The sequence below is a fragment of the Myxocyprinus asiaticus genome, chromosome 1 (assembly GCF_019703515.2).
Source record: "Myxocyprinus asiaticus isolate MX2 ecotype Aquarium Trade chromosome 1, UBuf_Myxa_2, whole genome shotgun sequence".
Taxonomy (NCBI): domain Eukaryota; kingdom Metazoa; phylum Chordata; class Actinopteri; order Cypriniformes; family Catostomidae; genus Myxocyprinus; species Myxocyprinus asiaticus.
This window is the reverse complement of record NC_059344.1, coordinates 57,453,453-57,469,952: the sequence shown is the minus strand read 5'-3', so window position 1 is coordinate 57,469,952 and position 16,500 is coordinate 57,453,453. Positions and strand designations below refer to the sequence as shown.

The 16,500-nt window shown below is 37.2% G+C and overlaps 1 protein-coding gene across 4 annotated transcripts in view; it reads right to left on the bottom strand.

The window, feature by feature from the left end:
- Positions 1-295: 295 nt before the first annotated feature.
- Positions 296-16,500, bottom strand: part of ap1g1 (adaptor related protein complex 1 subunit gamma 1) — a 55,594-nt gene continuing 39,389 nt past the window's right edge. For 3 of the 4 annotated variants that reach the window (XM_051714088.1, XM_051713321.1, XM_051714897.1), the window contains 14 exons: positions 15,480-15,535; positions 15,129-15,242; positions 14,877-15,017; positions 14,418-14,472; positions 11,523-11,645; positions 11,331-11,420; positions 11,127-11,251; positions 10,912-11,016; positions 9,450-9,591; positions 9,198-9,324; positions 6,190-6,294; positions 5,933-6,093; positions 5,133-5,231; positions 296-3,833 (listed from right to left, as the gene is read on the bottom strand). In XM_051714088.1, the coding sequence (XP_051570048.1) occupies positions 3,732-3,833; positions 5,133-5,231; positions 5,933-6,093; positions 6,190-6,294; positions 9,198-9,324; positions 9,450-9,591; positions 10,912-11,016; positions 11,127-11,251; positions 11,331-11,420; positions 11,523-11,645; positions 14,418-14,472; positions 14,877-15,017; positions 15,129-15,242; positions 15,480-15,535 (1,545 nt within the window). In that variant the 3' untranslated portion in view covers positions 296-3,731. The remainder of the gene's footprint in view (positions 3,834-5,132; positions 5,232-5,932; positions 6,094-6,189; positions 6,295-9,197; positions 9,325-9,449; positions 9,592-10,911; positions 11,017-11,126; positions 11,252-11,330; positions 11,421-11,522; positions 11,646-14,417; positions 14,473-14,876; positions 15,018-15,128; positions 15,243-15,479; positions 15,536-16,500) is intronic. The other variant, XM_051715613.1, reaches the window with a different exon arrangement.

The following is a 16,500-nucleotide window of genomic DNA, read 5'->3' as shown; positions in this document are numbered from 1 at the left end:
GATTCAAAAAGTTGTTCTGTATTTTCAAACATCTCCCTGAATGCAGGCCACTGTTTTATGTTCCTCCTCCATATTAAATTCACTCAAGAGGCATCAAAACATTCAGGGACCATGTTCTCACAAACTGGGATACTTTATTTTTCCAAACAGCATTATTTATCTGTCTTGCCTTAAGTATGTTTCTTAAAGAATAGTTGTCTGTTTAAAAGCAGATGAATCAAAAACACAGAAAACATTAGTTTAGGTGGATTATTGGGAAGAAAAAAAAAACATTTACTATAAACCTCTGAATGCATTGGGGTCTTCAATCATTTATTATTGAAGCTGTACTTAACATTTAAGGATGCATGAACACTGATGTATGAAATCACCAAAATCAATTTTGACATTATAGGGATAGTTCAGCCAAAAAACAAACAAAAAAAAAAAAGACAATTTCCTCACTCTCATGTTGTTTCAGCCCTGTTTGACGTAATTTCTTAAATGTACCACAAAAGGAGATGCTAGTCACCATTTACTTTCGTTGCATCTTTTTCCCCATACAATGAAAGTGAATGGTGACTGAGGCTAACATTTTCTTTTGCGTTACAGGGAGGAAAGAAAGTCATACAGGCTTGGAACAACAACAGTGCGAGTTAAGGACAGAATTATTTTTTATTTTTTATTAACTAAACCTTTAAAATCCCATTATTGTTTTTAAGTAACTGGATAGAATGAGAAAATTCAACTAAAGCTCTTCTGGAGGATGGACAACTATCTGTGTCCTTGTAGCATTTCAGTTCTTTCAGTAGTATAACCACATGACTGTAATCCACCAATGTACTCCAAAAGAATGTGAACTCAAGATCACGTGCACAGTAAATAATGTCTACAGCCCCTTAACTGAATTTCATAGGTCTTCAAATGGGATTTTTATTTGATTTTATCTTTATGATGCATTTTACAATTATATACAATATACAGGCAGCACATAGTACATTTTCTTTCCAATAAACGATCAAACCGGCAAGTTGTTGAATTAGACTTCTGAGGGAGAGCTTCAAACATTATACACTGTGCAGTCCTGGAAGGAAGATTTCAAAAATGATCTCTTAAAAAAAAGGGATGAAAAGAAACAGATGATGCATTCTAAAAGCCATCAATATGTACAGAAAAAGCCAAGAAAGCATCATCAAGAATTGCAACAAAAGACAAAAAATCTAATAGAATGAAATCATTTTTCTCCATATACATAGCTAAAAAAAATATATATTTCCCAAGCCCAAAGAACATTCTCTTGATTTGGTCACCAGACTTCAGTGTAGCATAATGAATGCAAATGATGTGATGAAGATAAAAACTAAAATGAAGAGCAGTGAGAGAGCATCGGAGTCTGTAAGTAATGATGTGAGTGTACGGAAGCTAAGGTTTTCAACTGAGGCGACTTGAAGAAAGAGAAAGACAAATGTGAGGTATATATTCAGGTTAATGTTTTTAACTGCCTTTGGAAGCTGCAAAAAGAGACAGCCCGGGACCCACACATAAACAAGGACTTGCATCAACAGGATGCCCTCTGAGTGAGAAATCAGGTGAAATAACAAAAAAAAAAAAAAGGTCCTCTCTTCTTTAGACATGTTTGCTTCATGTAACGGTATATGCTCGTCTTGCAGATGTCTGAGGGGTTTCTTTTCACCAGTTATGACAAAAGGCACATGGTTTTAAATCAGGCAATAATTCTGTACTTTAAATCACTGCAGAAAAAAAAAAAAACCACCTTTAAAGTCAAACAAAAGAAAAAAAAAAAAGGTCCATTCAGTGCATGTAACTACATTCAGAAAGGCCTTAATTTTCATACATCTAAATTCACAGCATCTATGCTGAACTTATCCTCGTTATGACTGCAACAATTTACATCACTGGACATTTATTTTAGTTAATTTAGTGAGAAATCACTTAAATTGAAATCACTGTCCAGCTACTAATTTTAATAGGTTTCAATCCTTTAAAATGGATGAAGAATGCTATTTTATTCTATATAACTTATTTCAATATTTAAAAACAATACAAGAATGCATTCAGTGAAGAATAGAGGCTAACAAAATAACTATATGCCAAATTAAGGGGTCTGGAGGGGGAAATAGTGTCCAGTTTGATGGATACAAGACCGTGATTATTATATAACTGAAAAATGATCTAATCAACATTAAAGGAATATACCGGGTTTAATACAAGTTCAATCGACAGCATTTGTGGCGTAATGTTGACTACCACAAAATTAATTTAGAATTGGGCCTCCTTTTCTTTAAAAAATAAATAAAATACAACTCGGGTTAGAGTGAGGCACTTACGATGGAAGTGAACGGGGCTGATAAAAAAAAAACGTTAAAATTCTCACTGTATCAAACGTTTAGCCACAAGACAAACAGTGTGTGTTAACATTTTAGTGATAAAATCTGTTACTAACCTTTTCTGTGTAAAGCTACATCCAATTTAACAACATTTAAACCCTAAAACAACTGTGAAAACGACTATTTAAACAACTTTACAGTGCAAATAACACAAGTTTTAACAGAAGAAATGTAATTGCTTACATGTAATTATAAGCGTCGCATTTAAACCCTCCAAATATTGGCACAATTCATTTCCATTGTAAGTGCATCACAGTAGCCTCAAATTTTTTAAAATTTTTTTATAAATCAACATTATGCCCCACATGTTGTCGATTGATCTCAACATGTATTGGACCCGGAATATTCTTTTAACAGTAACAAACATGCTCTCTCAAACTTGTTCCTCATTTTCTCAGCCGCCAGATAACGTTTTATTGTCACTACCTGACATTTATGAGCAGTCCTGTCTAAATATACTATATATAAAAAAGCACATTTTGAGCTGTATTAACTTGCCAGTTCATGATGATTCATGTGATGAAGTCAAACGCTTCTGGACAAATCCGTTAGAGAACATTTGACAGGCAAGAAGACAGATGATGTCATATGAAATATGGTACAGCCACAACATAGCTTGTATCCGGAGCATTCATCTGGTATACTTTATTACAGGACATTAAATCAGTAAAGACATCTTAATAGGAAAATTAAGAAATGCCATGTACAATGATAATTTAAGGCGCCGTCACAACCCATTTTCCTCTTGATTCTGAAATGCTTAAGGTGCAAATGCTCAGACTTTGCAATTCATTCAATCAGTTTTTTGTTTCTTAAAATACACCAAAACCCATTAACAAGATTAAAAACATGGAAAAAAATCAAACAAAAAAGACAAATCAAACCAATGCTCATACCAAGCAGCTCCTTTCTATAGTGGCCATGAGTGACTTTTCCATGTATGGACCCTAGGCGGCAGGGTGAGCCAGAGTGGGTGACTGTATGTGAGGGAGTGCACTGCAATAAGAGTATAAGTGAGAGAGAGTGCACAATGCTAAGTGCAAGTGTGAGTATGGACATGTTGCACTAACCCCAAAGAAGAAAGACAGTTGGGCAAAAAATGTGAAAAGATATGTATTCAGATATTCGTGATTTTGCTTCATCATTGTCGCTGTAATAATCATCATCATCATAGTCTTCATACCATCAACTCTCGACTGTTTCTGGAAGATTCCACTACTTCCCATGCAACCCCAGGGCAGCGATCTGTGGTGACATCATGGGGGATCATTTGGGAATGGGGAGGGGATATCTTTCCCATAGTTCCCTTGCTGGGGGTCTTTAAGATTGAGAGGGGGTAGCAAATCACTGCCAGGACTGAGGGGGGAAATTGTTGACCTCGGCCAGGTCTTGAACAGGAGAGCCTTTGTGAGTGTACGTCAGCTTGATCCGCATTCTCAACTGTTGCTGTAATGAAAGAGCAAGTCAGGTAGAAGCAAAATCCACATATGCAAATTTTATTAAAATTATACTGCATTCATGTTGTGTAGGAATCACAGTAATTACAAGATGACAGCTCAGAAATTATGTTCAGGAGCTGTTCACGTCCTCAGACTTCAGAAATTATTTGTATCTATGGCAACGCTTGTTGCATGTGCAGCTTTTTGTTGATTACAGCAATGTTTTTAATTAATTTCAATAATTCACCTCTAAATGCTCTTGCAACATGTTTAAGAACAAAGTGCTCCGGTAACATTGGCTTTACTAAAATGGCATTTCAAAGAGAATTGTGTAAACCAACCATAACTATAGAGGCCACTGCCATTCTTGTTCTTTTTACATGACATCACGTCAGTCAAGTGACAGGTTTTTTTTTTTTTTTTTTTTATTAAACATTTTTATTGATTCCATGCAGCAAATCAAATAGACAGAAAATGTAGAATCAAACCACATGAAATCACAACTTTCCCCCCCGAACATTAACCCCCCCCGACAAAAATGAGCACCCCAGTGGTCAAAAGCCAACTGTCAAAGACACACATATAGACAATAACACAGCAGAAAATATTTAGAAACATAAAAACACTAGTATCTCTCCCCTGCCCCTCCCCTAGAGCCTTCCATAAACGCTAAATAGCTGCCCCATTTCCTGATGTACAAATCCAGGTTGCCTAGCCTTCTACACGCCATCTCCTCAAATGCTGCTACCCTGCGCATCTCGGTAGACCACTCATGAAATGAGATCGCATCAGTTGACTTCCATCCCCTGAGAATTACCTGTCTGCCATTTATCATGCTGGTTAGGACCCAGCTTTTTATATATTTATCACCTATATTCAGGACCGCCCCATCGCCCAAAATACACAGTCTGGAGCAAAACGAAAATTGAGTGTCCACTACATCAACCAAAGCTCTGAACACTCAACCAAAACTCCTGGATCCCAACACATCCCCAAAAAAACATGGGTTGTGTCCCCATCTTCTGATTGGCATCGCCAGCAGGTGGGAGTGTCTTTAAGACCTAGCCTATACAATCTAGAGGGGGTCCAATAAAATCGATGCAAAATGTTAAAATTGCATCACACACACCCTTGCATCTCTAGATGGAGACTTTTTTTAGGATCCTAGCCCACACCCCCAATGTCAAGTTTAGATCTTTAATGCTTTCCTTTTAACTTTGTGCCAATAACACATTTTGAGTTTTGTGCAAAAAACCGACTATTGTAATGGAGCAAAGCATGACCTGCAACCACAGTTATCTTTTACCTTCTGTGGGTTGAGAACCCTGATGACCTGTGTGACGTTTCCCTGGTTGAGTGCTGGAACTACATTACTGCTGGGGGAAAGAAGCTGCAGCTGGAATGTCTGAAAACATAAACAAGTACATAAGCATTTGACAACTGGGACAGGCCTGTATTATTTGGAATATTGCGTAATAAGGTAGAAGCACCTTATTCTGATTATCCAGTCTAACAGAACACATTTAAATCTGTGTATGACTAAACAAAATTATGAGTGCTATGGGACACAGACAGTGGTAAAAAATCTAGTTATTGAAGAAATGCATTTTGGAGATCAAATAAATCAAATTTTAAACGACTAGCGAAATCACTGTAAGAGTCTCCAGGTCTACAATTTACAGTATATGTAACGTGCTGCGATAATATGCATTACTTTTAAATCTATGAATAAGAATAAATGAGCTGATTATATTACTATGCAGAAATATTAAAATTTGACATGCAAGTGCAATGAATGGCAAGCGCGAGCATCTGTCAAGCATTTCCAGAAGAAAATAGCAGAGAAAGGACAGCATGTATTGGATTATTCAGAATATGGCAATTGTCAGAATATCTGAAAAGATGTCTCGCATGTAAACCTATTTTTCGTATTTTTATAAGGGTTGAACCAGAATATACTTCTTAATCAGAAAATAATGTGCGTCTAAGCATGGTCAATGTGATAAGCAGAGGAGAAAATTAGGAAAACTTCACATTTCAAATGATTAACTGCTGAGTTGTAAACTAACCAGGATTTCCAGTAGTAATAGAGGAAACTGAACAAACCTTTGGTACTGCAGCCTGGAACACAAAGTCTGTCATGTCAGCCTCCGTGGAATTGGAGGCATGGATGGTGATTACTGCAATATTGGGACTGGGGTTGGACCTCTCAAAAGTGAACTCTATTTTCAGGCCATTTTTGTTGTACGCTGTCATTGGCGGAATGCCTGCAAAGAGAGAATCAAATATGATAATGGCAACGTCCCATTTTGCTAAGCTTGTTCTTCTGTCAAGAACCATGATGAAACATCATGTAAGCTCACCCGCTGCAATGTCATTGAAGAGGGGCTGTGAGGTGAGACCGTCCAAAAGGAAAGGGGGCTGGGACATGGGTATAGAAGGAGCAGCAGGGGTGGGGGTTGGATCGCCTAAGGAGTGAGAAGGAACACAATGGTGTGAGGAGGGTTTAAAAGGGTAAGTTCACCTAAAAATAAATGTTGTCATTTTATCACCCTCATGTAATACCAAGCCCATATAACTCTCTTCCGTGGAATAGACAAGCAGTTTAGCAGAATGTAAATGATGCTCTGATGAAAGTGAAAGGCATTTATATAAAAACCACTATACAAGTAGCATAAAAGTAATCAATAGGACTTGTGCGCTATATTCCAAGTCTTCTGATAACATACCAAAGAGGAAGAGATCAACATTTTAAGTCGTTATTCTTCCTTTCCCACACACAGCTTTGTGATCATTTATATTAAAATATACCTGGTTTGACATCAATGATGCCCAACTCCATTTGTTAGTCTCAAGACTAATGCCATTTGTGTCTCTTCAAGTTTGAATATGTGGAAGTGCAAATGAGATGAGAGCTATTGTGGAGGGGACGATTTTTATTTAACAAATTAAAAGGAATATTCAAGGTTCAATACAAGTTAAGCTCAATCGACAGTATTTGTGGCATAATATTGATTACCACAAAAAAAATTTGACGTCCATCCTATTCCAAAAAAAAAATCTGGGTTACAGTGAGGCACTTACAATGGAAATGAATGGGGCCAATCTGAAAACATTTAAAATACTCACTGTTTAAAAAGTATAGCCACTAGACAAACAATATGCGTGTCAAAGCTGCACTACGTGATAAAATATACTTTACTAAATGTAAAAAATAATATGCTTAAATATGCAATATAACAAGTCATCAATTTCAGAAGTCATATATATTAAACGGCACAGTAACATCAACGAAAAACGTAGATACATCGCGATCGGTTAACACACGAGTAATGTTCAATTTATAAAAGCATGTCAAGCAATATAAGCTTCAACAGTCCTATCAGAAAAAAATATTGAAGCATTATAGCATGTAAACAACTTCACCAAATAGATAACAGATAAACATCCATCAAGACTGCAACGATGCTGTCCTGAATTGAGTTGAACAGCGTAGTTAGTTTCTCCAGCTGGAACATGACGCAAGGATGAACATCATAAGCCAGCGATTTCGTAACAAATCGAACCCGAATAATTTTATAGGCTTACCGTAGTGAATCGGGTTAAGTTAAGGACATTGTTTTGAACACTGATTGTTTATGTACTCAATCAATAATGGCAATTTGTTCATTTTAAACAAAAAATCGTACATAGTGCAGCTTTAACTAGGGATGTGCATAGTGATAGTCGACATTCGGTTAACCGCTTGACACGCCACTATTCGAATACCAAAATCACTATTTGGTTATTCTACACGTGCAATACAGTTCTTCAAACCGACCCAAACTCAACGAGTTCTGACAAACCATCGGGTTTGGGTCAGTTTTTCAAGTATAGGGTGAGTTAGGGGCTGTTCAAACATGCTTTTCTGTGCATCTGCACTGTTTTCTATGTACTGTTAACACCTGCTGGATGGGCATCTTTGACTGTTGTACTGAATCTCACCGTTTTCTCTTTTCAGCATCTCACGCAAGATCACAACATTTCTAGACACCAAGTAAAGTTTAAAAAAATTACATTTTTATAAATGTATAATGAAAAATCTGAGTTGTTTCATTCATTGCAGTGTGCTGCTTTCTGAAGAAGTTCAGGTTGCAAAGAGGACACATGTAACTGTTAAACATGATTCCAGGTTGTTTTTCACCAAGGAAAGTTTCAGTGCTTTATAAACGGTTAAGACATTGTTTTTTCCCCTTCTGCTCTGGTGTGCATATTTATGTTCAATAGTTAGACAAGTTTAATGCCATTTGATTTGAAACCATTTAAAAAAACAAAGCACCCCGAAGAGGCTATTTAACCGCTGCAGTATAACTCCATGCACATGACAATAATACTTGCGTTCGCTGTCTCACGGAAATGTCAGCCCACCTGGGCAGAGCACATATACGTGCAGTGACAGTTTGATTATTTTAGTTTGTGTTTAATGTGAGATTTTATCATTTGAAGATCTACAGTCACTGTGCACTTTCTTTGCTGCTATTTTGAGTAGTGTTTAAGGAAATTCCATTGCAATTAACATTATTTCCATGTCCCAACTTCCAACGGAAAAAGATAAACCGTTCGTGAATCCTTGTGGTTATCCAAATGTTAAAAATGGTAACCGTGCACATCCTTAGTGTTAACATGATTTTAGTGTTATAGACACTTACTAATCTTTTCTGTGTAAAGTTATAGCCAATTTTATAACTTTGTTGCCATGATGATGTAATGTCAACAAACCCTAAAACCATAAAATGACTGTAAAAATTAAAATTTAAACAACTTTACAACTCAAATGATACATATGTTATGACAGAAGAATTAATGTTCATGCTTTTATAAAATGATAAGCTTCGCATTTCTGTCTTTAAACCCTCCAAAAATGGCTACATTCACTTTCATTGTAAGTGCCTCACTGTAATGATTTTGAGGGATGAGACGAAATTTATTTTTGTGGTAGTCAACATTATGCCACAAATGCTTTCAGTTGAGCTTAACTTGTTTTGAACCCAGAATATTCCTTTAAATTTTGGTCTGTTCATCATTGGGCCCCCTCTCACTTTCATTGTCTGGAAAAAGAGCAGTTTGAACATTCTGGTAAACATCTCCTTTTGTGTTCCACAGTAGGAATTAATGTGGGTTTGGAACAACATGATTCATGAGTACAAGTTTAATTTTAGGGTGAACTATTCATTTAAGTAACATTTAAGGACACTATTAAGCCTGTCAGTGCTTTACACACTGAAACACAGGAAAGGCAGGATGATGCTAGCTAGCTCTACAAGACACACCAATCTACAAGTCTGCAAATTACTACAGTGCAGCAGAGGTTTCGGCAAGAGCTTTGGCTGACCGGTCAGTGAGAGGTCTCCCAGCAGGTCAAGCAGTTCTCCTCCAGCTGATGCAGGTTTTGTGGGAACAGTTGTTGGGATAACAGGTACCACATCATTACCTCCAAGCAAGTCTAATAAATCATTTGCCTGTAAAACAGGAAACAAACAGGCCATTAAAATAAATACTTGACCACAGCCAAATACCCCTCTTATTTGCTTAACCATACAGTGGAGATTTGTTTATTATCATTTCCTTACTATAGCCGACTCACCTGACTGGCTGGTTGAGTGATGTTGGGCAGATGTTTTGTGTCCAGTATGGTTGATTCTGTTTCTCCATTGGTCTGCACAATCTCTGCTGGGCCGTTTGTGGCTGTTTTTTCCATGATAGGCATTCGCTCTAGTAATGCAGGCCTAAATAGGGAAATAGTCGGAGAAAAGGTGAGGATAGGAAACTGAGAAGGGTTATAAAGATTCAACACAACATGAAATCAGAATGGACCTTTTTTACTATAAGGATTTGACTTTCTTAAAAGCAACCTGAGTGTGTCAAGGTTCCCACTCTTTGAGGCATAATTTTCCAGGATATTTCCAGGACGTTTTATGTGCCAAACAAGAGTAATATTTATGCAAAAACACATGCGTCCATTTAAATCGAGCATTTATTTTCCGGTTTCATTGTGTGTTTGACGGTAGTTTCTCACCTCCCAATAAGCAGTTTGCTACATGGCCCAGTGTGATTATTATTAAAGCTGTGATTTAATTAAATAAATACATAGTCTGTATGTGCTGAACACTTCAGAGTGTTTTGCTTTCTGTCATCACAAGCACACACAAGAGCTCTTGTGATGATCACGATGAGGTGTTTTCAGAGTGGCTTCACACATTCATTTTCAAGCATGCATCACTTACAGATTATATATTTATTCAATGAAATCACAGACTTTTGCAGTTTAACCATCACACTGGGACATATCGCAATTTTAATTTGATTAATTGTGCATTCAATTATTCGTTTTCGTCCAAATATGTCATATTCAATAACACTCTGCGTTTTATAGTTAAATGTAATTTTTATGACTAAATTCAGTGATTACATCTGTGTTTTCCACATACTACATGTGGTAACCGTGGTATAATCAGACTCCGATCGTTAAATTATTGAAAATTAATTCACATCCTGAGGTGTGAAGGCCAAATCACTCAGGGTGTGAATTCATAAAAATAAAAAAAACATTAAAAAATATCAGTGGTCCGACTATCATCTTTGTCTAAAGTTTATAACTCAAATGTTTTTGTAGTTAACACAACAGCATTTTTTGTACTATATCAATACTTGAACTATCTCAATACTTTCGTTAGTGACAAAACGACACAAATTTATGTATTTGACTCCTATCCTGAGTCCCGATTGTTACCATGTTTTTGTACATGTAAAAAAAAACCTTGTTATGAACACAATCAAACCGTTCTATTATATGAAAAGATTTCCCAGGACAAATAATTATTTCCAACATTTAGGTATTTTTCTGATTTTCCATGACTGGAAAACTGCATTGCAAAATTCCAGGTTTTCCAGGACGCGTGGGAACCCTGTGTGTGTGTGTTTGTCTGTTTGTTATTTAAAGCCATGGCAGCTTCAGTGGCTATTTTCATGGCGAAAACCAGGTTAAAATATGATAAAGGTATAGTGATTAAAAACCTATATAAGGTTGCTGAGGGGACAGCGCTTACCTCATGTGATCATATTTTTTGAAAAGTGCATTGTATTCCACAGCTCTCTGCTGCAGCTCTACATCTATGCTACTGCCATATATCGACACCACCTTTTTGATTCGACTGTAGGTTAGGGCACAAGGACATAAACGTCAGATCGAGACTTCATCCATTTGAAGAAAATTTGCCTTCATGCTTGTACAAAAACACAAGCAAACAGAACACATCCTTACTTCACACTGCTGAAACGGGTGGACAACTTCATGATAGCAGTCAGGGAGTAACCTCTCGTTACAGGGGTGGACAAGTTAGAGACAAGAAGACCCTCCAAAACATCTAAGACCTCATCTTCTGAAACCTGTAAAGAGAGGAAAGAATTAGCACGGTAGAATCATTCTGCCACTAAAGTGCATGTAAGTACCTTCAGGAGCACGTACCTGAATCGGCTCCTCTTCCTCACACTGGCCTGAGACCAACAGGTCGCCATACTCTCCTATGCACCAGGATGCCACCTGTACTAGAGGTTGCTATAGGTAGGGGGGTTGGACAAAGATGAGAGCCTTCTGTAATATTACTAGCTTAGTATACATTGCAGAAAACCCATATGAGGACATTAAGATGGTTCTGACCTGTGAGATGTCATCCAGGAGGGCTTTGTAGAGTCTCTGTACAGTGTATGCATGCATCTCTACACTGTTTGTAATTAGCTGAATGAGGTTTGGCACAGAGTCATCCCGGACATAACTTCCCGCCTACAAAAGCAGATAAATTAAAACAGCTCATTCAGAAGGGCATTTTAGATGGCCAAGTGATGTACATAACCTAGACACATTATTATTACGACTGTGATTTAGATAAGCTTTTGTATGAGATAATAGGATCATTCTTTATACTCTTTGGATAGGTCACACAAATTCATCAGCCTGTTCTACAGGGGGCTTTCAGAGTACTAAATGATCAGGACTATAATACAGTTTAAAGGAATAATTCACACAAAAATGAACATTCTCTCATCATTTACTCACCCTCATGCCATCCCATATGTGTATGACTTTCTTTCTTCAGCAGAACACAAACGAAGATTTTAAGAAGAATATCTCTGCTCAGTAGGTCCATACAATGCAAATAAATGCTGAACGGAACTATGTATCACCAAAAAGCGCATAAAGGCAACATATAAGTATTCCATAGTAGACTCCATTGGTTAAATCCATAACTACAGAAGCAATGTAATAGGTGTGGGTGAGAAACAGATAAAAATTTAAGTCATTTTTTTTTTTTATCTAAATCTCCACTTTCACTTTTACATCTGAAAGTCACATGGGGTGCCTGTTTAGCTTCACTTTCACATCTGAAAGTGAAAGTGGAGATTTAGAGTAAAAAAGGACTTAAACATTGTTCTATTTCTCACCCACACCTATTATATTGCTTCTGAAGATATGGATTTAAACACTGGAGTCATATGGATTACTTTTATGTTTCCTTTATGTGATTTTCGGACCTACAAATGGTCTGATCACCATTCACTTGCACTAAATGGACCTACAGAGCTGATATATTTTTCTAAAAATCTCTGTTTGTGTTCTGCTGAAGAAAGTCATACACATCTGGGATGGCATGAGGGTGAGTAAATTATGAGTAGGGTTGCAGCGTTATACTGGTTTCACGGTATACCACGGTATGAAAATTGACGGTTTTCATACCATGTACATTTGCTTATCTACGTTATTGAGAGAAAAAAAATGCAACCGGACGGAGAATCTCACCTGCGCGTGCGCATTTCCTTTCCTCCTCGACTGCCTGTCAGACTCATCAACTTGCCTCACACACACACATGCAGCTGAGAAAATGTCAGAGAGAAGCGAGCGAGTCTGACACAAGTAAGTGTGTGTGTGAGTTAAAGCAGTGTTTCTGAACTGGTGGGTCGTGACCCAAAAGTGGGTCGCAGGTCTATTCGGACTGGGTCGCGGATAGCAGGAAAAGCCATGGTTCACCCACTGAAGATATTTCGGCAGCCGTCCAAGTGATAGCCTATTTAGGACTGCCGAGGCAGATTTAATGATAATCTCGCAATCAGCTAAAGGCTTCTCATCTGCACTTTCACACAAGTGTAACGGAACCAGCTCGCGATCATGATCTGCTCTTCTCTCTGACACACGCGTGTATCAACCGGGCTTCCCTCAATATTGTGGAGCGCCGACCTCAAAACTGATGTGATCAATTTCAATTCTAGTGAGACTTTTCTAGTTTAAAGCATTACGGAGGAAGTCAAGTCGAACCTCTCAAACAGTAGGCAGCCCTGACATGCCAAACAGCACCGAGGAAAAGAGCAACACTGTGCTATGCGCCAAAAATAAAATAAAATCATTACACATCATCACCTTTACAAAATTGTTTCACGATTTTACATGAGTAAAAGTCACCGTTATACCTGGACAAAATGTTATAGTTTCATATGAAATAATCTAAAGGTAGAATCTATTAGACCTCATTTTATATCAACAGTGACATTTGTAGTTCAAGCTTCAAGATGTGTTTCAGCTAGTACTTATTTGTTCATAAATACTGTCATTTGTTATTATTATTTAAGACTAGCTACACTGACCTAAACATGTAACGAGGAGCCTTTCCTCCTGTGTAATGTGTATGTTCTGTTTGAATTATGTTTGAAATTAGGGAACAAACGGGATAATAATGGGCTCATGTAAGTAAATATGCTCTTCAATTTTTAAAAGGGGGGAGAGAAAACTTCCTGTCAACAACAAAAATAATGTCACTTGATGCATGTCCTTGTACTTGAAAACCATGAACAAAACTATGCACCATAAAAGGAAATGCGACCCAGGATACATTAAATACAGGTTACGTTTTTACTATGGTGGGTCGCCACTTGATTTCCAATGTAAAATCAGTTGAGAACCACTGAGTTAAAGGTACAGACAGGAGCAGCCTGGCTGCATTGTCGTGCACCTACAGTATGTTAATTGTTAATAATCATAGGACATTACTTTAAAAGCTCACACAGCTGATGTTATTTTTCATTTAGTAGTTAATTTAACATGCTATGCTAACATGTAAACTAACATGCTTTAGTTATATAACGTTATAGTTACATGCTATTTTTTTATCATGTTTATAATTCGGTTTATTATTATAATTCTGTTAGCTTTCTTATTTATTCTATTTATTTTCAAAAGGGAGACTTTTTTTTTACACATACTTCCATTAAAAAAAAAATTGTTTAAAGTTTCAATTATAACAGTGTTTGTTCAACCACAAAAAAAACTTCTGTTTTCACTCCTTTAAGGGTCACTGTAACTGCAAATAGTAATTGTGTAATACTGTATACTGTGATACCGTGAAACCGTGATATTTTCTGAAACTGTTACTGTACCATGAAAATCTCATACCGTTGCAACCCTAGATGAGATATTTTTCATTTTTGGTAAACTATCCCAACATCTGAAAAAGATAAGAGGAAATACAAGTAGAAAATAGTGAGAAATAATGAATAAGACATTTACCGTTGTCAAAACCCTCATAATGGTGTCTATGTGCCATCTTTTGGAGGGGGCGTACCTGCAACAGAGATGAACATCAGTTAAATCCGAAGTCCAGTAGTTCAAAGCGCATTTGTTTACAATCACTCAGAAAAGTATCAGACCAAGGTATTAAAGCAAAACGCATCCAACCAAGTAAAGCCCTTGAAAAACTTCTAAAACTCTTTGCTGCTGTCAGATATAAAAGTGTCAACAGAGTTAGGTTCTGTCGATGGATCACTCATTTTATCATCACACAGCTGAGTCACTCTGCAATTCACTTTAACAAAAATTCTCTTATTCAAGGGCTTGCATATAGTTTTTGATCTTGACTGGGCTATTGCAAATCTTACAGCAGCCTTTCCACATGGAACGTTTTGGTTCTTCCTCTCACATATTTTCTGTGCAACTCTGTGAAGCAATTCACAACAAGCACAGCCTTACTTCTCAGCAGCCAGGAAGATCCCCGATGCGCAGTCGGCTTTGAACTCAGGGTCACAGGAGTCCAGGAAATACAGCAGCTCTTTCATCATGCCCCGGATGTTGTTGCCGTTGACCAGGGCAAAGCTCAACTCCATTGCACGCCTGGGGATGGACATGAGGATTGGGAAAGTGTTAGTTCTCTCCTTATTCACTGTATTTATTCTTAGTACAGATTTAAAAAAACAAAACCTATACTGCCAGCTCATAATTTACCTTTTAATGGACACATCAAGGTCTTTCAAGCAGTCCACAATAGTGCTTCGATGCCTCTGTACAGCATTGTGGTCTGTCTGCACGGTCTTCAGTAGAGATGTCAATGCCACATATCTGGGGGTGAAGGAGTACAATCAATTCTAGTCTTGAGAGCACATGAAATAAGCCATGCGAATCTACGGTAAAGCTGTTGTCAGAGACAATGAGATCATCATTTGTAAGACTCAGTCGATGGATCACTCAAAGTATTCATCACAGAACAGCATTAAACTGCTTTCTTTGTTCACTTTATAATCAAGCCTAAATGTCATAGTGGGGTCAACCTATTGAGAGTCAAATGCAAAAAGATACCTGATGTTTTTGTCATTGTTGAGAAGAAAGCGACCCAGAATATTAATAGCTAAAACCTGTACAAAAAAAATTAAGTCAATAAAACAGCATTATTGGCATTTTTTGCAAACACATTTAAAAGGGTTTTATGAAACAAGAAGGGCTGGGTATTAATACAGATTTCCCAATTTGATTCAGATTCACAAGCTCTCGATTCAATTCAGATTTGATATGGAGCCGGCTGCATAAATCTGTTTTTGACTAGTCTTACAAGTTAGATGTCTAAAATTTTGGTCTTAACTTTTTCAGTCAGTTGCATAAAAACTTAGAAATATAAGACAGCAGACAGCTAGGCTAATTTTTGTTTACATTCCATGTTGCAATGCAAAGTAATTGTCAGCTGAGCTAGTGGGGACTTCAGTTGAGTGCTAAAAGGGGCTTGAATTGAGACTTTGTAGAAGACTTGGACTTCTACAATGGGAACAACATTCCTTAAGCTTTATTTTTATTATTTGGGTTAAAATCACTAACTTTGTTCATTACAATTGCATTGCATTCTTATAACAGGCAAATATTTTCAGCAAAGGAAAACTGTGTTGAACGCCCAATGTCAGCCATTTTTTTTTTTTAAGCTGTTCAGTGCATAGATATCTAAACGTAGGTACTTCATTCAGCTGTTCCTATCGGCTGCAAAATGTCGGCGCATACACAATACTGGAGTGGTGAAAAGCCGTCCGTCAACACATGAAAGTAAATTGACAGGTACGGTCTGTAACAGTCTGGAGTCTTTTCCAGCCAACTTTCAGATTATCTGATTTTCCATAAACATTGGGCAACATTTTAGATTATATAAAAATTCCTGACTTCACTTCTAAAACTGTTTTTTTGCTTTTCGCAGTAAACTGCAAATAAAGTCCTCTTTAAATGAATATATCATGGCAAACATACAGAAAATTAGCACACAGTCTGTCATTTTATTACATGATTAACTGTTTCCTAACCCTAAGTGTTCTGAGGCTTCTTCTCCATTCACTTGCATTAA